The sequence below is a fragment of the Balaenoptera borealis genome, assembly GCF_965194805.1.
Source record: "Balaenoptera borealis genome assembly, chromosome: 18".
NCBI classification, from domain to species: Eukaryota; Metazoa; Chordata; class Mammalia; order Artiodactyla; family Balaenopteridae; genus Balaenoptera; species Balaenoptera borealis.
In genome coordinates, this window is record NC_138877.1 from 10198853 (window position 1) to 10223635 (window position 24783).

The 24783-nt window shown below is 33.1% G+C and overlaps 1 protein-coding gene across 7 annotated transcripts in view; it reads left to right on the forward strand.

Moving 5' to 3' along the window:
* The window catches only part of PDS5B (PDS5 cohesin associated factor B), a 201216-nt gene that overhangs the window by 96313 nt on the left and 80120 nt on the right, over positions 1 to 24783 (forward strand). For all 7 annotated transcript variants that reach the window (XR_014236915.1, XM_082365278.1, XM_082365275.1 and 4 more), the window contains exons 8-15: positions 326 to 466; positions 2661 to 2776; positions 6145 to 6239; positions 10796 to 10941; positions 13398 to 13549; positions 14813 to 14926; positions 20545 to 20626; positions 23505 to 23553. Coding sequence is in view for 6 of the 7 variants with exons in the window: in XM_082365278.1 (XP_082221404.1) it covers positions 326 to 466; positions 2661 to 2776; positions 6145 to 6239; positions 10796 to 10941; positions 13398 to 13549; positions 14813 to 14926; positions 20545 to 20626; positions 23505 to 23553 (895 nt within the window). In the remaining variant the exon portion in view is untranslated. The remainder of the gene's footprint in view (positions 1 to 325; positions 467 to 2660; positions 2777 to 6144; positions 6240 to 10795; positions 10942 to 13397; positions 13550 to 14812; positions 14927 to 20544; positions 20627 to 23504; positions 23554 to 24783) is intronic.

The window sequence follows — 24783 nt, forward strand, 5'->3', positions numbered from 1 at the left end:
CATGTGTACAAATAACTGTAATATAGGATAAAATATGGTAAGTACCAATAATGTGGAATAAAGTGTATTTGGTAGGTAGGGTATTTATTGATATGCTAATTGATGAGTCAGTACAAATTACTTGTCTATTATTATGTACGAGGTGAATTCCATGTTTTATGTTTTTATGTAGCCAGTAGTGATTTCCCACCTTCTTAGAAAATGTTTTGGTATGCCTGTTTTGACTCTGTATAGAATGATAATGAACTTAATTGAATAATAAAATTTTAAAAAATTCACTTTATCTATGGTGTTTCTATTAATGGTAAATTTTCTTTCTCAAAAGTTTTTTAATCAGGTTCTGATGCTTGGGAAAACATCTATCAGCGATTTGTCAGAGCATGTCTTTGACTTAATTTTGGAGCTCTATAATATTGATAGTCATTTGCTGCTCTCAGTTTTACCCCAGCTTGAATTTAAATTGAAGGTAACTATTCTAAAAATAATATGGTTTTATCAACCAGATTAACAAAGCGCATTATTTGTGGCTTTTTAATCCTTATAGTGGTTTTAACTGAATGTTACAAATGTGGTGGTATATTACTGTTATTTATTTACAAGTTTGTGCCTTGCATATTTGTGTATCTCCAGTGCCTGGCATGGTGCCTAGCAGATAAAATCTGATGAATTAATGATTAGCAGGATGATATTTTCCTTCAGATGTTTCCCAGATAAATTCTGGGTTGTGACTAACTTTTGAGATCATAGCTATACATCAAACTTTTACGTTTTAAAGGCATAGTTTATAGTGGTTCCCAAGACCCCTTGATGTGCCATAAAAATAGTTTAGGGTCTATTATCGACATAGGGTGAAATATTTTCCCTTTATGAATATTATCTTGTACTTGCCTAGCCTATCTTGAAAGCTCCTTTGCTTTTCACATGGCTTTCTGGAATCTTTCGGTAACGTCTTTATTGCCTTGGCATTAAATTATGCCATAAAATTGAGTTTCATTTGCAGATTTGGGGCATATTTTCTCTTTCAAATTGTTACATAAAGATTAAATAAATCTGGTTATAGTTAATACTGTTTGATGAACCCCACTGTACCACCCAGAAAAGTTTTTAAATGATTTCTGTGTTGTATTTCTTGTTTCTAAAAATTTGAATTTGTCTCTTTGAAAACTACAAAATAAATAGTTTATGTTGGTAGTGTAAATACCCCCCAAATGCAGCAAATAATTATTCTCATTTTATTCTGGGGCATATTTTTGGTGTATTTTTCAAGTGAGACATTTGATTCACTGGCATCCTCTACCCCCTTTTTTCATGTAGTTAGCAATTTTGATGAGGCAAAAGGCAGTCATACCTTTAATTATTTGTTGCTTTGATTTTCTCTAATAAAAATATTGAATACTGTAAGAAATACAAAAATAAGAATTATCATCCCTGCTTTCAGCAAATTTAACATCTATTATGGGAGGAAGAGGAAAAAATCCGTATCTAATAAGAGGCCAAATATTATAAGTATCATAAAAGATACAGACAGCATACAATTGAAGCAAAGGAAACAGCATGCAGAATGATATAGAGGTAGGAAGGTGCTGGGTGAATTTGCAGAACGCAAAGAATTACAGTTGCGTGGTAGCATAAAGTAAGTTTAAATCATTCCTGGCTGCCCATTAGAATATTCACCTGTGGAGCCTTAATAAACAAGCAGATGTCCAGGCATTAACCAAGATCAGAATTTCTGTCAGTGGAGTCCAGACATGAGTTTTTGTTTGTTTGTTTGTTGTTTTTTAAAAGCCTTATAGGTCATTCTAATGTGCAGCCAGGGTTAAAACGTACTTTTTTAGAGGAATAATCAAATAATAGAGATGAGTCAGGTCATATCACAGGGGCTTTAAATGATGGGCTTTGGCATTGGTTTAAAATTTAAAAGAAAATCTGTACAGTGCCATCCAATACCTTGAATATTAGTGCTTTTAACAATCTCTAATTGTCACATTTTGTGTTCAAGTGTAGTATTGTGGCTGGCTCATTCATTTAAATATTGTCATTTGTTGGAGGTACCAAAAGCAGTAATAAAATTTGAGTTCTCATCCCCAGAGTACCCATTTTCTATATAAAGTGGAAACTTTAGTTTTTGCATGTGTAAGGCTTCATCACGTCGTTGAACTCCATTATGAATCTGATGTACGTAGATGAACTGACTCTCCTGTTGGGAGATTTAGTGCATATTTATTTCTACAAAGGGCTTAACAAGTACCTTCATACATAAGTCTCTGTTTACTGTAGGATTGGCCTCTATCAGTGTCTATTCTTAAAGACCACAAATAGTTTTTCAAGGGTCCCAAGTAGGTTTGATGCAAGTTAGCTTTTGATTTTGATTTTGAATGGAAACAAGCCTCAATTGTAGGAGGGGCCACTAAATCTTAATCAGACTTTGGGATGAATTTTCATGTAGGAGAGTACTCCTTTAATGTAATTTGAGATGATTAGAATATTTAAGGTAACATTTAATTTTATGAAAAACATATTAAACATTTTTATGTATAATTTTTCAGCTGAAGTTCATAAAAGGTTTTCTGTGGAATTGGAGATTAAGGGAAATCATGGGAAAAATTATTCTCAGTATATCTACCTCATGGTTTTAAAGCTGTGGTTGTGTTTTATTTTAGAGCAATGATAATGAGGAACGCCTTCAAGTTGTTAAACTACTGGCAAAAATGTTTGGGGCAAAGGATTCAGAATTGGCTTCTCAAAACAAACCACTTTGGCAGTGTTACTTGGGCAGGTATATGATTTTGGTGTCCTGTTTAAAAGTAATATGTATTTATATCTACTTACTATTTTAAAACAGCACCCACATTTAAGATTGTTTCCTGAAATCATAAAAATGAGGGGTTTTATATTTTGAAATTCTTGAATGCTGATGGCGATTGGCCATATTTACAGTTTCCCCTTCTTATTTTGTCTTCAGTAATTTTTAAAAGATACATTTAAAAAGCTATCTCACAAAGTATTATAATCATGAAATTGAAGTGTATTATTACATAGTGATTAATTCCAACCAAAAATACATCATGGTGAGATATAGCCTCTCCACAAAAAAATTATATTTAATTAGATTATTTGGAGACATTGTAAAGATAAAAGGGTGTCCATAGAATGAATAAATAAATGATTATGTATATTCCTCCTACTAACCTCCTTTCTACATGTCTTATGATAATGAGGAAATGATAACCTGGGCTTCTTGTATGCTTTTAATGATCCACAAACCTCCTGAAATCGGTTAAAAAATTTTGAATGTGTTTCTATATTTTTTCTATGAGAGGGGTTTATTTTATTACTTTTCTAAAGATACCCCGACCTTGAATATGTTAAAACCACTTCCAAGTGCCCTGGCTGAAACCTACTTTGACCCTGAGGATAGAGGAGGATTTTTTTCCCCCTTTTATTATTATGCTTATAACAAATAATGCAATTAAGTCATAAATAAACAAGTAAATAGGATTGAGATTCTTACTCTATTTTCTTTGTATTGAAATATTTGCATTGTCATCACCACTTTTCTTTCCATTTCGTTACCAGAACTATCAATGATTATGATAAAGATAATCTCTTCTGGTCTTGTTTTTCTAATTTGTCAAATCATATAAGCCTTTATATGTTAAGCCCTAAATTCTTACTCTGTTTTCTTATCTCTTATGTAGCTCAATAATAATATTTAACAAGGTGTGTTAAACTAATAAATATTAGCCCATTGTCATTTTGAGTTTGATTTCTAGACTTTTTCCCCTTAAATACAATGAGCAAGAGGGCAAATTAGTTTAATTAAACTGTGCAACTAAAATCAAAATCTATTTTATTTAATGTGCTAAAACAAATACAATTTTACATATAGACATTTAATATATCTTTAAATCAGGACTTGGATTAGCCAGACTTTATTTTATAGGATTTTAGGAGGAAAAATTCTAATTTAAATTTTTTACCTTTTGATTACATTGTAATTTTTCCTTTTTTTATTAATGACATAAAACTTGCATGTTATTACCAATTTTAGGGAGCTAGAGTATTTTTTTAAAGATGTCTTTTTAATGGTTATTTGGTACGTGTTTAGTTGAGAAAGGTTAAAGTATACAGGGATTGAGTACTTGGATTCAGAACACTCAGGAAACTATATGAGACCAGAGACTAGATTTTACAGACTAGACTTTTTTTGAGTGTACTTCATAAAGCAGTTTGTTTCCTAATAATAATCTTTTATGAGTAATTTGTTGCTCCTTCAGAAGACTTTTTTTCTTTCTGATGCTAGATTTTGTTTCTTATGGTATTAGGTGATACAAGATTTGGAGACTTTTTGATCTTTGGGAATTAAGACTTATGAAAATGTCAAATGGAAAATTCTTGCTTCACTTTAACGTTCTTGTTGTTACTTAAGATCTAAAAAAAAACCCTACTGCTTTGTAGTCCACAATGAACTTATGTATATAGGCTTTGAACATCAATGGTTTAGAGACAACTAGTCATCATGTGCTTCCTGATGGAGGAACACAATGCCATTATCAAGTAGTCTTGCTAAAAAATGAACGTGAATATGATCAAGTCTCTAGACCTGATTCCTAATGTGCAGGATTTAGGAGAGAGGGGAACCTGTTAATTGACATCAGAATGATAAAATTATCAAAATCTAAACTGTGGAAAAACACTACACACACAAACACAAAACAGTTGCTTCACCAGATTACAAAGGAAAAGAAAAAGAGGGGAAATATAAGAGTAAAAGATACTTAAATGACTTATCAACAAAAGAGTTTTAACTTTTTAGAGATACATACTAAGGTATTTACATATACATGTAAAAATTTGCTTTGATATTAGTGGAAATAATTATGATAGATAGGAGTAATTTTGGCACAATTTTAGAGTCATATAAAGTAATACAGGGTTTAGTGCAAGATCTACCAAACATTTGTGAATGTTCTGTATTTAAGAAAGAATAATTTGAGGAAAAGCTTTCTTTTCAATGTGGGATTTAATAATGTGTATGTGCATTATGTATACGCATATACTTGCATAAACAGATATATTTGAAATTATAGGGCTTCCTTGGTGGCGCAGTGGTTAAGAATCCGCCTGCCAATGCAGGGGACACAGGTTTGAGCCATGGTCCGGGAAGATCCCACATGCCGCGGAGAAACTAAGCCATATGCCACAACTACTGAGCCTGTGCACTAGAGCCTGCGAGCTACAACTACTGAGCTTGCATGCCACAGTTACGGAAGCCCGCACGCCTAGAGCCCATGCTCCACAACAAGAGAAGGCACCGCAGTGAGAAGCCTGCGTGCCACAATGAAGGAGTAGCTCCCACTCACCTGAGCTAGAGAAAGTCCGCACGCTGCAACAAAGACCCAACACAGCCAAAAATAATAATAAATAAAATAAAATAAATAAATGTATATATAACAAAAAAGAAAGTATACTATTTATAGGAAAAATTTTGTCATTCCAGTTCTTATATTTGAGCCAAATGTGTACTGTTTAAACATCCTCCTTAAAAGTACATAGTTCTCACAGGAGATTAACCTAGTTTAATATAGAGGTTCCAAAGCATTCTTACATACATAGTATATCAAAAACTTTGTTAAAATAGTCTGGTTCTGCTTTGAATTATCCTGTATAAATTGTTTTTTCTTTTATATTTATTTATTTATTTATTTATTTATTTATTTATTTATTTATTTATTTATTTATTTATTTATTTATTTATTTATTTATTTATTTATTTTTGCTGTGTTGGGTCTTCGTTGCTGTGCGAGGGCTTTCTCTAGTTGCGGCAAGTGGGGGCCACTCTTCATCGCGGTGTGCGGGCCTCTCACCATCGCGGCCTCTCCGGCTGCGGAGCACAGGCTCCAGATGCACAGGCTCAGCAGTTGTGGCTCACGGACCTAGCCACTCCGCGGCATGTGGGATCTTCCCAGACCAGGGCTCGAACCCATGTCCCTTGCATTGGCAGGCAGATTCTCAACCACTGCGCCACCTGGCAAGCCCTGTTTTTTCTTTTAATTAGAGAAATAAATATAAATTAAGTGCAGGTTAAACACTTATCTGTCTCTCTTATTTTAAAGATTACTCTGTGACTTTATATTTTATCAGGTTTAATGATATCCATGTACCAATTCGCCTGGAATGTGTGAAATTTGCTAGCCATTGTCTCATGAACCATCCTGATTTAGCAAAGGACTTAACAGGTACTGTATACCCATAATGGCAAATATTCCTAGATGCTCTTTGGTGAAAAAAATTGGTTTTATATATAGGAAAAAAAAACCTTTTTATTTTTGGTGGTTTTTTGTGATTATTGTCAGTGAAGTCTTCTTGTTTCAGTTCATCATCATGGTGAAGCTACATTTTTTATCTCCTAGTACCTACATAGGCTAGAAGCACTTACATAAAAAGTAGCGTTATCAGAGACAATATTGGTTTCTTAATTTAAGAACAATTCTAAAAGTATTTCAGGTATTTGGATTTGAACAGGTCTTGACTTTGCATAGATTATGGGACTTCAGTCGTCTTTAATATTTTGAGAACTTAGGTGAGAGTCGTTAATTTATGAACTAATTTAACCATGCCTAATGGAGGTAACTTTTCTGAAATCTGTATATTGATGAGGTATTTCAGAACTTTGCATTTTTATAGTAATGAGAATACTGTGTATCTGACTGTTGCTGCTCTGTTAAGGTTTTTAAAGTTATGAAATAGTTCAGAGAATACGGATGAATACGGCAGCCACTGTCTTCCTCAGAAATGTTGGCATTTTGCTGTATTAGCTTAGGAGGTTAAAAAAAGAAAGTAAATTGTAGATACAGTTGAAATGCTGTTCACAAACTCCTCTCATTCCTACTTCTGTAGAGGGTAACCTGTCTGTTAAATTTGTTCTGCATTCTGTTCATGTTTTTCTATCTATGTCACATGTGTATCTGTACATAAGTTATACATAGTATTCTTATGTTATTTGAAAATTTTATTGAAATAATTTGAATTTGATATAGTTGAACTTATTCCTACTATCTTACTTTGTGTTTTCTATTTTGCATACCTATTCTTTGCTTCTTTTATTTCTATTTTTCTTCTCTTCTGCTCAGCTGATTACTTTTCTTCTCATTTTTCCTTTTTTTATCCATATGGGCTTGGAAGTTAACATTCTCCTTCATGCTTTTACTGCATAGTTGATTAATAAAGTCTGAAGTTAATCAGAACACTAGCTTCTTTCTGAGCAATCAAGGACCCTTGAATGGTTTACCTCTGAGCACTATCTTCCCATCTTTCATATTATTGCTTGTTATTATTTAGTTATTTAGTCTTTTTAAAATTTTACCAACTTGTAGTACATTTTAAACTGCTTTTTATGGGAGATACCCTGCTTGGAGAACCCTCTGTCTCCCTACTGACACCTGAACTTGGACTGCTCGCTGTGTGTGAGCTTCTGCTTTATAGCATTCATCTTAAGATGATCCGTTCTTCCTCTCTCTTTTGCCTTCCCCCTCTCCTTCCCTTCTTTTCTCCCCCTTTTTCTTCTGTGTGACCCTGAGCGTGTGTGTGTGTGTGTGCATGCGTGCATGTGTGTGTCTATGTATGTCTGTCTGTTTCTTCCTTTTCTCTTCCTCCTTCTCTTTTATCCTGGATGTTTCTTTTACTCTGGAGCATCCTTTTCTTGTGTTATGTATGGGTGCAGTATTCTCTGAGAATATTAATGATAGTATTTTGGAGTTTTCTTTTTCTTAAAAATGTCTGTTTCACCCACTTGTTTTTCCCACTTTTTATTTGCTTTTGTCTGTATTTTCCATGTTAGAGGCTTTCCTCAAATGCTTGGCAATCCGTGGCTGTCGGCTTTTATTAAGAGTGGGGGACTAAATTAAAAGCTGTTCAGAAAGCCCTGAGCATATGGATGGGATTGTTGACTCTGAACTTCACTGTAGGGTGATCGGGGTGGGTTGTTTGTTGGAAAACCTTTAGTTTAGATACTTTCTCTTTGGCTATTCATATTCCCCAGAAAAGAGTATCCTACCAGGAGTTTAATTTTAATTGCTTGTGTCTTTGGGACACCGTATTATTACTTTATTTTTTATTATAGAGTAGTATTTCATTGTATGAATACACCATAGTTTGCTTATATCCTTTTTTTTTTTTTCTTTTGACGGATATCTGGGTTGTTTTTGGTCTGGGGTGATTATGATTAAGATTACAGTGAGTATTCTTGTATAAGTGTTTCTGTGGATTTATGTTTTTATTTCTCTTTGGAACTACTTAGGAGTAAAATTGCTGATCATAGGGTAAATGTATGTTTAACTTTATAAGAAATGACCTAGTTCTTCATAGTAGTTGTACTATTTCCCACTCGCACCAGAAATGTTTGAGGGTGCAGTTGTTCAGCATCCTTGCCAACATTTTGTATCGTCAGTCTTTTTGGTTTTAGCCATTCTCATAGGTCTTAATGTTTGTTCAGCATCCTTGCCAACATTTTGTATCGTCAGTCTTTTTGGTTTTAGCCATTCTCATAGGTCTTAATGTTTGTTGTGATTCTAATTTGCATTCTCCTGATGACTAATGAGATTAGCCATCTTTTTATGTGCATATTGATATATATGTTCTTTTATGAAGTATCTGTTTAAATTTTAAACCCATCCTTTTTTAATTGGCTTGTTCGGTGTTTTTTTTTTTTTTCTTGTTGATCTGTAGTAGTTCTGTACATAGTCTGTATCTTTTTAAAGTATTTTTTCCATAGTCAGAACTTCAATGCATTGTTTACTCTTGGCTAAATAATAGATATTTTGTTTTTTTATAGCTGTCTGAAATATACTTTAGATGTGAATAATTTCACCAATAACCTTTTTAGTCCTTATCATTGTTTTGAATGTTTTGCTTTATCAAAGGATAGTGTACAGTTTCATTTCTTATGAAACATTTATCTTGTTATGTATTTCCTAGTCTCTAGCCTCCTGGCACATATTAATTTTTAGAGTTGGCTAAAAGACAGATTTGAAAAATCTAGGGGTCTAACTATTAGTGCAGATTTTCAACCACTCCATTCCATGTTTTCAGCTGCTGTCTTCATCTCTGCCTTTCTCATTGCTTGGTGCCTTGAATTTCAGGGTTCTTCTACCCTGGAAATGAGCTTGTCATGACTTTTCTTTCCCTTTTAGATTTCATCCTTCTCCTTTGTCCCTGGGCATTTACCAGTAATCCATCTGCCAAAATTTTGGTGAGAAATCTCTTCTGCTATGATCTCTTCTCTTGTTACTTGTCCCTTTTAAAAGACATTTTCTTAGGGTTTCAGGAGTGAGCTGAAATAAATATGTTAAAAACATACATTTATCTTCTTTTCTCCATAGTGTGTTTATGAGCTTCATCCTGTTCCTTCAGCCAAGTTTTGAGGGACGTAGCCATATTGGGAAGAGTATTGTTAGATGCTGCATCATGCTGACTGTTGAGAATTTCTTCCTTGTCCTGTTTTCTCTTCCTCTGCACAGTTAATATCTATAAGTCAATAGCTCTTGTATATACCTGTTTAATATGAATGATTTGTTTTAGTGAAATGAGGATGCATCTGAAAATTGATGGTGTGTCATTGGTTTTTCCATTTTGTAGTGGCACCTGAAATAATAATACGTATTGCATTTGAAACAAGTACAGCGAAAGTTAAAATTCCTGTCTTTATCTTGATGGGTAAATGAATTTGAGATATATTTAGCATGGGGCATTTGAAATCAATACTAAAAATAACCTTCTTTTTTGTGATACATAAAATAATATTTCCATTTCTTCAGAAGTTTTTTAGCGACATGTTGTCTTAAACACTTTTTGAAATAGTTCCTGTTAGTAGAGGATGCTCAAGGTGGAGGGGCTTAGGACCTGGGCATTGATTTTATGAGCTTTTGCATTATATTGTTAACTGTTAATTTACTGAGACGTAAATCCATTCACAATCATAAGCACTGTTTGTTTATAGACATGGCTATGTATGTTACTCCAGATCCAAACAATGAAATTTTATCTTACTGGTCATATAATTAAAAAGCTGAATAATAATTTATGTTCACTTGTGGTACCTCTTCTTTAAACCTAATATATCATTACTGAAGATTGTTAATTTTTTCTTTCAGCTTTCTCAGTGCCAGATCTGAACTTCCATGTTTTTGACTTTAAGATTCTCCTCCAGTCACTCGTAATTGTTAAATGTTTCATTTCTTCTGTCTTCCCTTTGGCCTTTCTTTTAGTTCAGTTAAACAGAATTGCCTTACGGTCTTTCCTGTAATCCTATTTCTCGGCTGCCATTACCTTAATTTTACTCTTTCAATAACCTCACTAAGGGTTTACCTAGTTAAGGGATAGAAACTTGAATTCTCTAGCCTTTTCCCATTAGAACCACTTGACTTGAATATTTTAACCATTTAAAAAACAAAAGTGAAATATTTAACATTGATACACTTCTTGGTTCATTTATATGGTTTGTTGAATTAATGAGTTTAGGAACTCCTTAGTTAACTACCCTGTCCCACAAATGGGGAGGGGGTTTACTACTCAGTTGCATGTAAACTACTGTATTTTGCCTGAAGGACTGACCTTCTTTCCTTCTTCCTTCTCTTTCTCCCTTTCTCTCTTACCTACTCCTAATGTTTTTGAAATATTGAACCTTCTACTTAGGTTTTGTTTTTGTTGTGGTTTACTTTCAAAGATCTTATGCAATCTTTTAGAACATTTTAGTTGTCAGAGTTTCATTTTAATCAAATAAAATTTTATCTTTCAGAGTATCTTAAAGTGAGGTCACATGACCCTGAGGAAGCTATTAGACATGATGTTATTGTGTCTATAGTTACAGCTGCTAAAAAGGATATTCTTCTGGTCAATGATCACTTACTTAATTTTGTGAGAGAGAGAACATTAGACAAACGGGTAAGTAGGGTTAATAATTATTAGTAGGTTTGCATTTTGAATACTTGAAGTTTAATAGTATTTCATTTGAAAATATTGAGATTTAAATGTAATTAGCCCTTTTGGGGGGGAGGCATTTTAATATCTAAAATAATGTTTATGAGAAGATTTTACTTTTTGTTACATTAAATTTTATTAGTTTTTCTTTATTAGTATTATTTGTTCTCATCCTCAAAATGGGCCAGCTCTAAATGGTAGAGTAATCAGATGTTTAACCTGTACACTAATTTTAGTAAGTGACTTTTGAAAAGGCCTCTGAACACAACTTCTCTTTTCTCTTTTTCCTTTCATTGAGTATCAGTTCATAGTCCTCTAGCTGATTGTATTATAATTTCTATGGAATAGAAAATACAAGATGTTTTCTTTTTTCTTTTAATTAATTAATTAATGTATGGCTGCGTTGGGTCTTTGTTGCTACATGCAGGCTTTCTCTAGTTGTGGCGAGCAGGGGCTACTCTTTGTTGTGGTGTGCAGGCTTCTCATTGCAGCGGCTTCTCTTGTTGTGGAGCACGGGCTCTAGGAGCATGGGCTTCAGTAGTTGTGGCACACGGGCTCAGTTGCATGTGGGATCTTCCTGGACCAGGGATCGAACCTGTGTCCCCTGCATTGGTAGGCGGATTCTTAACCACTGCGCCACCAGGGAAGTCCCAGAAATGTTTTCAACATGGCAAAGCTAACCCCAGCAGAGCAGCATGCTTCGAGCCTATCTCCCGTGATCCCAAACCTTCCTTCTAGAGCACTGAACAGCTCCACTCTTTAGTTAGTGGCTTCTGAAGAGAGCAGTGTCTCTTACATTTGTATTCCATGTTGCCTGGAATGTATTAGGCACTCAGTAAGTGTTTCAGTGAATATTTATTCTCCCCTCCTCCCCACTGCCTTTCCTTGATGGCATGGATTTTACAGACTTAGACTTAAGAGTAATTTTGGTGAAGGATGAAAATCTTTGGTGTATTTAGGGGTTAATAAGCAAAGAAAGTGGGAGGCCTTTTGGTAGATATGAATAGCTCTAACTAGGTAAAAACTTCACAACATTTTGAAAGTCACTTGTATGGTCGATTGTGCTATCTCCATCATTTAATTCTCTCTTTGATCATGTGGGTTGTGGATGGAGAATACCTGGACAGGAATTGCATGGTTTTCCCTCCAAATCTATAGGTATTCAGAGCAACTTATTTTAGTTGATAAATTTAGACTTGTTGTTATTGAATATTTCAGTAGGGAATTAAACAATGAAAAGGCCAAAAGCTATAAAGAAGGAAAAGGAGGTTTGCATCATGGTAGGATAACAGCCTTCTAAGTGTTCAAGTAAACTTTTTCATAATTACACTTAGAATTTAACCTAAGTATTTGTGTATTATTGGGATTATAATTCATGTATGTTTTTGATCATCATGTTGTGTTCATCATAGGACTGCTTGGTTTATTCATATAAATATTAATTGAGTACCAAAAAATAATTAAATATATTTATGTTACTGGCAGTATTAGAATATGCTCTGTATCTTTAAATTTTCCCTGAAGTAGCACTTTCGGGAATTAGAGATAAGATAGGGAATTGGAGATAAAGTTTTTACAAATATATTGAATTCTTATTTTATGAGTAAAGCTTTTGAAGTCTTTTATTTCAGTATGTATGCAGTGGATGGATGAAATAAGGACTTTTATTTACTGTAATTAATTGAAAGAGAAACCAAGAGAAAAATGTTGCTGTGAGTGACAGACTGCAAAGGAAAAATTAATAATCTTCGCAGATTCATGAAGTTCTAAATATTACTTACATCCTACTGATTATAGTGCTGTGTTTATGTAAAATTTAAGATTAAACTCATACCAACATAATTAATGTTAGGTATACTATAACAGATATGTATTTATTTTACAAAATAGTTGAATACATTTATAGCTGAACGTCTTTGCCAGATATACAAAATGAACCACTGATGTGTCTTTGCATTCAGCATCTGATAAAGCCATTGTCATGTATACCTTTAATACAGATATGCTTAATATAGACCATAATTTGGAAAAAAATCTATAAGGAATAGCTCACAGTTTATCCACTTAATTGTATTTGCCTTTTACAATTTGGTAGCGTGCTTTCCCTCACTCATTCTAAGTGACATTATGTAGATTGTGATTGAATTTTGTTTTTTAGGGATTGGTAATGGGTTTAAGATATCAAAGCATTAAAATTCTTTATACATGTTAATAGATGTCTGTGCTTGACATAGTAGATATATTAAAATGATAGTTGTGTTTTTTCATACAGTCATTACAGATTGACATCCAGGAACTGAGGTATGATGAAAATAAATTGTGTAAAGTAAATTAAAAAACTGGGAAACTAGACTTCACTGAATTAATATAACGGAGGCATTTTTAAATTACAAGAAAAATTTTTGTTTTCTTTTTTTAAGTGGAGAGTGCGCAAAGAAGCCATGATGGGACTTGCCCAGATCTATAAGAAATATGCTTTACAATCAGCAGCTGGGAAAGATGCTGCAAAACAGATTTCATGGATCAAAGACAAATTGCTACATATATATTATCAAAATAGTATTGATGATAGGTAAGTTAAAGACACCACGTGTAAAATGTTTGGTGCTTTTGGTATTATATAACTGTTGTTGAGCTGTTGTTTTAGGCTAACTATTTTCTTTATAACTTTAAACTCCCTCCTCAGTTTTTACTGCAAATTAAAGGTAGTGAGTGACTAGTTGCTTTCCCAACAAAGCCATAAATGAAATAGTAATGTACATATAACTTTAGGGATGGATACGTCTTTTATGGTCATTTTCGTATACTATGTTTTAACAGAGTACTATTTGAAAGTAGGAGTGTATGTAATTATGATTTAAATTTTGTTTCATAGGTAATTGTGTTATAAGGATTCACATTCATTTTTTCAAATAAAATTAAAATAAATATACACCCTTTGGATTTAGACATTTTAAATAAAAACAATTCCTACTCAAGTCTAAAAATAATAGTTTATAAATTTATATAAAAACACATTATCTGAATATAATCTTTGTATTTTTCTATTCCAGTGTGTAAGGTTAGATCTTGTATGGAACCTAGCAATTTAGTAGTTAGTAGAACTGTAAATTCTGCTTGCAGTCTGCATTGATTTGATGAATTTGAGGTCCAAATGATCTTGCTTATTAACAGGTGAGAATGAGAAAATTAAGAACCAGTAGGACATCTTACAATTTTAAGAGGTATGGGAAGTAGAAACTGAGTATCTTAGGTTGATATTATCTAAGAGACTTTATAGTTATTATTTTTAGAAAATTGACGTTTTTAAGCTTTTTGAGTGTGTGGCATCAGTGCACAGAGATTTGCGTTATGGTTTCATAGCCCACCCCCCACCGTTTAATTTTTCTTTTTTTTCTTTCCTTTTCTTTTTTTCTTTTTTTACTTCTATCTAGGTCTCTTTTCATGATGATCACTACGAAAAGTCAAGAATCTTAAACATTTCTTTATGATTAACTTACAGATGATTAGAATTTGTCACTTGGAAGGTTCTGGTGTAGTTTTTTAACCCTTTATTATTTAGCCAATGAAGTTGAGTCCCTGGTATATAACTTGCCCAAGGTCATGCAGAAGTAGTTAATCTTAGTTAGGTATAGGACTGATTCCAGTACATCCAGCTAAAATTTTTTCTTTGGCTCTTCTTCTTATAGAAAGAAATCTTTGATTTGGAAATCTCATCTCTACTCAGAAGGAAGAAGCTCTTTTATATGTGTTCTTTATGTGTTTCGGAAATTTACATACATACTTAATACCTACATTTAAAGAAATTAATACAGTACTTTATGTTTTTTCGTAGATTGCTTGTTGAACGGATCTTTGCTCAATACATGGTCCCCCACAATTTGGAAACTACAGAACGGATGAAATGCTTATATTATTTGTATGCCACACTGGATTTAAATGCTGTGAAGTATGTTTCAAATGTTAAACTCTGTTCTTTCCATCTTTTGCAGTATGTTGGATTTTATGGAAAAGAAAACTGTATTTTTAAATGTCAACAATTTATATAATGCAAACATTGTTTAAATGGTCAGACACAATAAAATACTTGGATATTTTTTCAGAAAGTACTGCTATTAACATGAGATTAACAAGGATTTTTGTAACTAATTAAAAAACAGAGCTGATTGACATGGAATCTTTTAGGATTTAGTTTTTCTCTCTCCAGATTTTCATATTGTTGTCTCAAGAAATGCTGATGTACCTTTTGTTTTTGTTTGTATTCCTTAAGGCATTAGAAAGGTCCATATTGTGAAATTAGTACTTTCTTATTTTCACCTGATACTGATTTGAATTATAGTGTAGGGCAGTAGGATACACATTTTTGTGCTGCATAGCCTCAACATGGTGTTATAGTTTGATGTAAAGGTAAGCACAAATACATTTTTATGACCATGTTTCATTCAAAAAGTTCTTTTGTATGGCTTTGTAGGGAATTGGCATTTTGGACATGGGAGAGGCATTGCTAATTGAATCGTACTGAGGCTTAGGAAATTGAGGCCTAGAGATGGATATGCTCTAGGTTTCAGAAAGTTTAGATCATCAGTATTCCAGTGAATGTGTAACTTAATCCCCAGCTAATGGGGATTAAATATTCAGAAATTAGAAGTCTAAGGAGCTGTATATAATTTTCATTCCTACCACAGCTTAATGGGACTTTTAACTGCACTTCCCACATGGAAATTATTATATATGCTATTTATATCTTTCATAAGAATGTTGAGAAAAAGGGTTGTAGGGGGAGAAATGTACATTTCTTGATATCCACTGTACTTCAGGCACAGGAATATGTGTTAACTGTGGCTTCTTTTCTGCTACAATTGGCAGAGTTGAGTAGTTTCAACAGGGACCTTATGACCCACAAAGCTTATAATATTTAGTTTCTGGCCTTTTATAGAAAAAGCTTGGCAACTCCCAGTATAAATGATTTTTTTTCTGTTTTACACATGATGAGCTGAATCCCACAGAGATCAATGAACTTGCACAAAATTACACAAGTAATAAGAGACAAAGCCAGAATTTGAACTCAGTTCTTCCCGGTTCCAAAGGTCATTCTTTTTCCACTGCATATAGTAAAATATGTTACCACTATAATTAATTGTGAAACATAAAATTTTCATATGCTAGCATCTGTGGAATTGGAATGCATCCTTTTCTTCATGGTGCAGTTGATGGCCTCTTAGAATGGATGAGAATAGGATATGTATATATCCCATTTGAAACAACCTATTTAAATCACACCCAATCTGGACACCTTGACTCAGTTCAACTGTCACTCAGGAGTAAAAATGAATTAAAGACACTTTCAAGCAAAAAATGAGAGTTCATCACTCATAATTCCTACTTGGAAAAATTACTAAAGAATAAAAAAGGAAATTGAATCCAGAAGGAAGGAATAGGATAAAGTTTTCTTTACAAGGGGTTGGGGTCTGGATTAAAAAGTAGGTTATCATCTAGGCTGATATTGTGCCAGTGTACACCACTGCAATGATATGTGAACTCTCTTGAGAGTCCCTGGGATACCCCGCCACATGCCTGGGTGGACCCTGTCAGATAACAACATGTTAAGATGGCAGGTAGTGTTCTAATGTTCTTTTGTCATATAAGAGTGAGGACAGACATGTTGATTAATTAGACCATGAATCAAGTGTGCATATTAAAACTTTGAGTCACCCCTAAAAAAATAGAATTCGAATGTATAACGTCTAAACCCATAGGAGCAAAAAATTAATGAAAACTTTAATACCAGAAGTGGAAAAGAAAATAAAAAATAATTGAAAATAGAATATACAAAACATAAATAGCAGTTTCAAAACTAAATATTTTTATCAGATATCATTCATCACTTAAATGACAAGTCCATTTGATTGAATTAAAAAGAAAAAATGGTGACATAGGAGATATACTGGAAAATAATGTCATGGAAACATTGAAAGTAATTTCCAATCTGTGGATCAATTGATTCTACAGAAATGGTTGGTGAGTGAATGAGTATTTATCTCTTTTAAGTTAAAATACTTGAGATATATATATATATATATATATATATGTATAATGTTTTTAAAATTATTTTTTATTTTAATCAACTTCTTGGAATTAAGTGACCAACTATACACCTAATGCTTCTTAACATTTTATTACTTACACTTTAACTTTAATCTGTGATTATTTTCTCCAAAAGTCTTTACGCTTATTATCATGAAGTATTTAATGCACACAAATCACGAGTTTTGAAGCATAGTAATAAAATAAAACTATGTATGAATCTACCACCCAACTTGTGAACACGTCTCTCTTTCATCCTCCTATCTTCCTCCCGGAGGAAACCACCAGCCTTAATTTTGTGTTTCTCATTTCCTTTTAAAAAAGTTTTATCATATGTATGTATGTATCCCTTAATAATATATTTTTAATTTTTGCTTGTTTTTGAACTTTATGAAAATGGAATAATTGTGGGTATAGTCTTCTGTGACTTGTTTTTTCACGCCACTCTATTATGTTCCTAAACTTCATCTACTCTATATATATAGCTTGTGGGTCATTCATTTTCACTGTGGTACTGAATTACTTTGTCATTAAACCATAGTTTTATTCCATCATCTTGGCATTGCAAATCTGAGTCAATGGAAAGAATGGACATTTGTGTGTTTCCATTTTTTTAATAATACAAATAGTACTACTGTGAACATTTTTCAATTTAGTATACACATGCAAGGGTTTCTCTAAGGTATGGTTATGAATGGTTCTCAAATTTGGCTGCATATTGGAATCACGTGGAGAGGTTTAAAAAATACTGACACATGAATCTCATCCTCAGAGATTGTCATTTAATTTGTCTGGAGTGTAGTATGGGCATTGGGGTTTTTAGGAAAGCGTTTCTGGAGATTGTAATGGGCAACCAAGGTTTAGGATCACTGGTATACAGCTATGAGTGGAATTGCTGAGAATGCATGTTTTCAGCATTATAAACTAGTCAAATTATTTCCCAATATGATTATACTAATTTATACTCTTACCAGTGGTTTGTAAGTTCCTACATCCTCCAATACATTATCAGGCATCTTATTTTTTGCCAATTTTGGGGGTATCAAATTTTTTCTCATTTTTTTCATTGTCCTGAATACTAATAATATTGATGTTTTACTTAATGTTTCTAATTTCACCACAGTCCTCTGTATATAACACTCTGTATTATAACACCTGTCTTACTTCATTCATTTACATTACCATTCTAGCCCAGAAAGTCATTTGAATTTTTGTGACCTCTAATTAGTGTGAAAAGTATTTTAAAATAGCTGCTTGGCAGGCGGGTTCCTGCTAAGAACTTGTTTGGTAAGGATTTTTCTTATTTACTGAAAGAGCCATATATTTTATTCTATATCTGTGTTCTTTTGGGGAAGACAAAATACTTCCTATATTTTAGACTTTTTGATGTGTACCCACTTTTGGGTAAGTCCCTAGGTTAACTATAAGTATATTGATTACTGGAAAGGAGAATAGAGGCAAGCTTGGGTACTGTCTGATCATGGTGTGTATTTCCACCTACCCCAAGTTCCCCAGAACAACTGTCAGTGACAAGAGTAAGTGGTAGTATCAGGTGTCCTGGTTGTGATCTTCTCTTTCATTGATCAGGCTCTCATCTAGACAGTTTTGAACTGTGGAGTCTGATGGGTAATTTGCCAATTGGGAGCAGAAGGTTGGAGGAGAGGTTCTCTTCAACATTTGGACAAGTTTCTGACTGCAGCCCAATGGTAGTCGTCTTTTTCTTTGAACTGATGCAAACTTGTGGTATGTTGGTTCAAACAAGGAGAAGCCAAAGTGAGGGAACTAGTTGTCTACTTAAAATGTCACTTAACAAATGTAACAGTATCCAGGCTCTAACCAGATTTTTCACGTTTATTTAGTGACAGAGCTGGAATTCAGGCTAATATTAAATAAATGGATATCTGTCTTCCTATTGTAGTAATACTGCTTCTACTAGTACAACTTTTTTTCCTTAAGTACTATTTAGAAAGGCAAAGCACAAGGACAGATTGTCTTTGCTGCTTAATATAATTTAATTGAAATGCTCAAGAGGATGCTCCCCCTGAATGTTATAATACAAATTCTTAGTCAGTGATGGTCACTTTTTGATTTAAGCTATAGCCATAATAGTTTATAATAAGCTTTAGAATTGCTTAAGATTTCATCTTTAAGTTTATAAAAGATAATTTCTGCTTTATTTTTCTGCTTTAAGTGAAAGCAAGTTTCAAAATCCAGGGCCTTCAGAAGTTTTAAGTAGTGAAAAGATGTATAGGTAAGGAGAGAATTCATTGACTTCGGAGTTCACAAGTAATTTCACAGATGACTACTCTGTTTCTTTGAAAATTATTTACAGTCCTCTGGATAATGGTCATTTTTGTTTTAATGTTTACATTCTTAAAGTGTGCCAGTTAAACTTTATGGAACTTTAGTAGCTTGAAGACAGTAAAGTTTAGGTATTTTAAGGTGAAAATGCCCCAGTACTGTTGTTTTGCCAGTACCATGTTGAAGGGACTACTGTAAAGGAATTGTCCAAATTTAAGCTAATTTGTCTCCTTTAAAAAATGCAAAGGTATTTTTAAAACATACTGCTGAGGAGGGTGAAAATATTAAACAATTGCCTTGTCTATCAAAAGAAAAAGTGTGTTTTTATATGGTTTTATATGCTTCTATATTAAATTACTCTTATGGCAATGCTTCATATGTGTGATAATGGAGGTTAATAGAAGTATAGATAATTGAAAACAATGAGAAGTAATATTTGGTTTTGGAAAATTTCCTTTTTAAAATTTTAAATGTGAGTGGTTCTGATATTCTATATCTTAATATTTAAATAACATTAACTGCTGTCTATGATTTATGTATATTTTCTTGAGTATATAATTTTTTTTAGATTTAAATTTCTGCCTGAGAACAATAAAAGTGTTATGGTGATATCAAAATTTTTGCCGTAAAAAATGAATGTTCACTTATATACATATAATGTAATTCATAAATATTACTTATAAATAAAAGTATATAATATATATTATGTAAAATTATAATATTTTTGTTTCAGGAAAAAGTATCTCCATTCTCTCAGGGCTCACTCTTTTCCGTTTGTGTCTTTTATTCCTTTTCATCCGGCCTGCTATTGAATACAAGACCTTACTCCATTAAATATTGCTTTACTTCTTAAGTTTGTAATCTCTGCAGTTCATTGCTATGCCCTTGCCTACAAACATGTTCCAGTTAATGATAGATTTTCACTATTTTTATACAAAAGAAAAAACAACCACCACTAATCCCTTTCTTTTGATATAGCCATCTCCTCAAATGTTATTATCTCTTATATTTGACTTCTCTCTTTCTCTTAATGTATCATCAATTGCCTAGTCCTGTAAATTTTACCCTTCTCTGTCATCTCCATTTGTAATCTGAACTTTTAGAAAAAATTAACATGGTTGGGATATTCTGGAAGAATGTTTATCCTGTTTTGTTATTTAAATTTATGTATGTGTTTTTCAGGGCACTGAATGAAATGTGGAAATGTCAAAATCTGCTCCGACATCAAGTAAAGGATTTGCTTGACTTAATTAAGCAACCCAAAGTAAGTTATCACCATTTTTCCTATGTGTTGAACAACTGTTTCTGTGTGGAACACTTCTGACTCTAGAACCTATGATCTCTAATTTAGAACACTGAAATTTTTAAGAAACTTATTGCTTAGAAAAATTGAAATTTACTGTATCTGCAAAAGGTGATACCCAACAGGAAGGAGAATGTGCTTCTGTGTACACAGAATGAAGCCTTTTTTGGTAGTTTTAAAATTAAAAAAATAAAACCAAAACAATAACTCAGCATTATTGAAAGCATAGAAAATAGAGTAAAATTACACTTAATGTTGCTACACTAAAATGCTCCCATCATCTTTATATAGTCTTGTGGTTATAGAAAGTTTTAATATCATGTAATTATAGTTTAGTATCATGATACTTTTACTTACAATTAATATTATGGTAATTTTAATGTATTACCTGGTCTTCATAATTATAATTTAATGGTGGTTATTCATCCAGTCAATGTTGTTTGAGAATGTTGTATGTAGGCCTATAAAAAGTATAATTCATCTAAAAATCAGTGTGCCGCGTCATTTTAAATTGCATCCAGGGAAAACTCTAAATCACTAGTAATAAGGCATTTCATACCACTTGTTTGCCTGATTGAAGCTTACAACTGAGTAGTATTTTTGTTTTATAGGCTAACAATGACCTCTTTGTTTATGGTTTATTGAACATAATTTAACCTTCTGTGATTCCTGAGTATATTGAACCTGCTAGAAAAAGTTTTTCCTTATAGTCAATGACTTAAAACTAATTTTAGAGATTCTGCTATTTCAGTACTTTCTGTGCGAAGGAGGAAAATTGGAAAATCCCAGTTAAGTTAGTGTGTTTCAGCCAAATAAACATGTGTGTTAGTCAATGTTATAATGCAGTGTTGGTGTGTTTCAGGTAATAAGCTCTGGATAAAGTGCCCTTTTTTGCCACCTAGAGACTTGTTAATTTACTTCCTCTAGGTAAAGTTGCAAGAATGTGAGAGGTTCTTATTTGCATGTGTATAAAATTATTCCTGATTTTAGGCATTATTGAAGTCATTAGCAGCCGAATAGCATAAGTGTGTAGATCATATGTTGAACAGCGTGATGTATGAGACGGTAACCAAAAATAACTTTGTTTTTTGACTCTCACCGTCCCTTTAAATTTTATTTAGTGGAGGCTTCTTCCCTTTGCCTGTTCATAAAAACTTGGGAGGGTCTCATGACATTCCTGTTCAGTCTACATGAAATAAAATACAATCTCAATTCAATTACAATGTTTTATTCCCTTCCACTTCGTGGTATTTTCCTTTAAATTATCTTAAAATAATTAACAAGTTATCCAAATCAAAGAGGGAATTCTCATTCATGTGTGGTGGGGATGAAGAAGAAACAGAATGGAGGAGGATAGTACTCTAAAGTGGAATTCTAGTGAAAGGATAATTAATAGTCTCTTATTACTTAATATTCACTTTATACTGAGAATTGTAGTAGATATTATAAAGTTAGAAAAAAAATACAAAGCTGTGTTTAACTTTTGGCTGTTTATAATTCTGCCTGTTTTACCAGGAAGACTCTTATATAAATATAATCAGTACATGTTTCATTGGCTTCCTCATTATTCCTTCTGATTAAGATAGTTTTTATTCTTTCTTAGTAATGTAGCCCTTCTACTTCATGTAACTAAATTGATTTGCTCAGTGTCACTCAAAGTGACTCTGTAATTTGCAGTATTGTACTTTGTTGGTGATGTTTCTTTTTCATGTGGATCAACTTCTAGTAAGGCCAGCACCACCTCTTTCCCCCCAAATTGAACAACAATAGAAATCTTATGTTTCTAGTCAGATCTATTAAGTTCCAAATATTTGGGAATTAGCTCTTGTACTCTATTCTATCATTCTTTGTCTCTCCTTCCTTTTAGAAAGCTCCTTCTCAATAGGGACGGTTTGTTTGTTTATTTTTTGATTTGTTGCTTTCACCCCAATGTTTTTCTAGCTCAGTATTTTATGCAGAGTTGCTCAGTGACATTTTTTTTTTAATGACACTAACCTGATGGAATGAGTAACTAGCATTCTTAGAAACATCTTTTATACATGTGACTTTACAGAGTGCATTACGTGCAGCACGATGTGATGAGCACATTCATTCACTGAAATACTACCCTGATGCAACAAATAACTAGCACTCTTGGAAAACTTTTGTATGTGTCAGTGGCATCTTCATTGTCTTCATCCAGTGTCTTCCCAGTGGCTTCATGACTATGCCTTATAATCCTCAGGCTTAACAATTTTAGGAATACCTCAGTTCAATCAGAATTATATACTTAATTGTCAACTTTTTGTTTGAGATAGGCTAAAAATGTGAAAACCAACATTTCCAGATTATTTTCCTTTTTTAAACTTAGTTGTCTTGCTCTTTGAGTACTTAAGAAAAACAAAATATCTCTGTGTCCCAAAAGGTTGATGTAGCAGTCATCTGTTTTTGTTTTGGAGGCTGACAACACAGGACAAGGGAAGAGGTGACGACAGTGGAGTATGACTTCACTTCTACCTTCCATTCAGTTCATCTGGAGTTTAAACATGGCTAAAGAAGGAGCATATAGTGGTGGTCAGGGTGTGGGCCGAGAGCATGAGTGGGTTATGCTTACTTAACTTTCTGAAGAATACAATGAAGATTATTGATAGGAGATTTTTTTTTACTATTTACTAATTGTTTAAAATTAAAAGACTTTTTTAAAAGAGTAGTTTTGGGTTTACAGAAAAATGAGCAGAAAGTACAGAGTTTACATATACCCCTATCATCTCCCCATTTCCCCTATTATTTACATCTTGTTTTAGTGTGGTACATTTGGTACAGGAGATTTTAATTTTGCATTTTTTTGTGTGATTTACAGACAGATGCCAGTGTCAAGGCCATATTTTCAAAAGTGATGGTTATTACAAGTAAGTTATTTCAAATATTATATGTAAAATTTAAGGTTTATTTGAAACATTTCTTTCAGATAATATAAAGTGTTTCTTGGAGTTCCATTTTAGGCTATGATAATACAGGAAAAGATTAAAGTTTTTTGATTGATTTTTTTTTCCCCCCCAACACGCTCAGCTTTCCTTTTTTTTCTGATTTTCATTTATTTTGCATACTACACAGGATTATTTTGTGTGTTGATACGAGCAAGAGCTGGGTTTTATTACATAAATTTATTTTTGAGAATACATTCAAATTACTGCGTAACCTTGCTGTTAAAAACTGCGTCTGTGCTTTGGTATTGCTTGGTCTAATGTGAATCTATCTGAAGCTAGTTTCATTCTGAGCCAAAATTTACAATGAAAGATATACCTAATAACTACGAAAGATCTTCTTTGAAAAAAAAGTTAATTTGCTTTTTTGCTTTCAGTGATTTTAAATAAAATGTTATTTAATTGCCTTTAACAGTAAATACTAAAGGATTGTGTAGCACATCTCCTTTGTTCAGGGCAGGGGTAGGAAAAAGTAGCGGTTTTTGTAGGTCATTTGCTTTTCCTCTCACCTCAGAGATCACTGTGTATAGCATATGGATGGAGGGAAAATCAGGAACACCTGGAGGAATGCTTCTACTGAGCTTCCACGTGGTAGTAATGAAGAGTTCTTAGATGGATTTTTGAGATGTTAACAAATATTCCGAGATGTGTGTGGAAGTAATGCTAAGACACCAAAGAGAACAGTAACCTAATTCACTGGGTATTAGACTAAGTGATAGAAGTTTTAGCATGAGTAGAAATTTCCCAAAAAGACCAAAATATCTTTTAGTCCTGAGCAGTTAAACATAAATTAGTTTTCAGTCCCTTTGGGTAACTTAAAGCAAGTGATTTTGTGCTATTGCTTTTTAACAACTATTTCCCTGGTTGTTTGGCTGCAGACATTGTCCCCTAAAGGAGATCGTCTCCTATATTCTTTCTGTTTTTAACCCCCTATCCATTTTCTTCCAACAAGTACAGTACTTCCCAAATTCTGTTGTGAGGAATGCCAATATCCTGCAGGTGTTAATAGTATCATCAGAAAAAAGAGTTCCATGGTCTAGTACGTTTGTAGAATCCTGAATTAAAGGGGCTTTTTGTTGTTGTTTTTCCCTTCCTCCCTTTCTCCCTCTATCTCCGTCCTTCCCTCCTCTCTCCCTCTCTCTCCCTCCCCCTCCC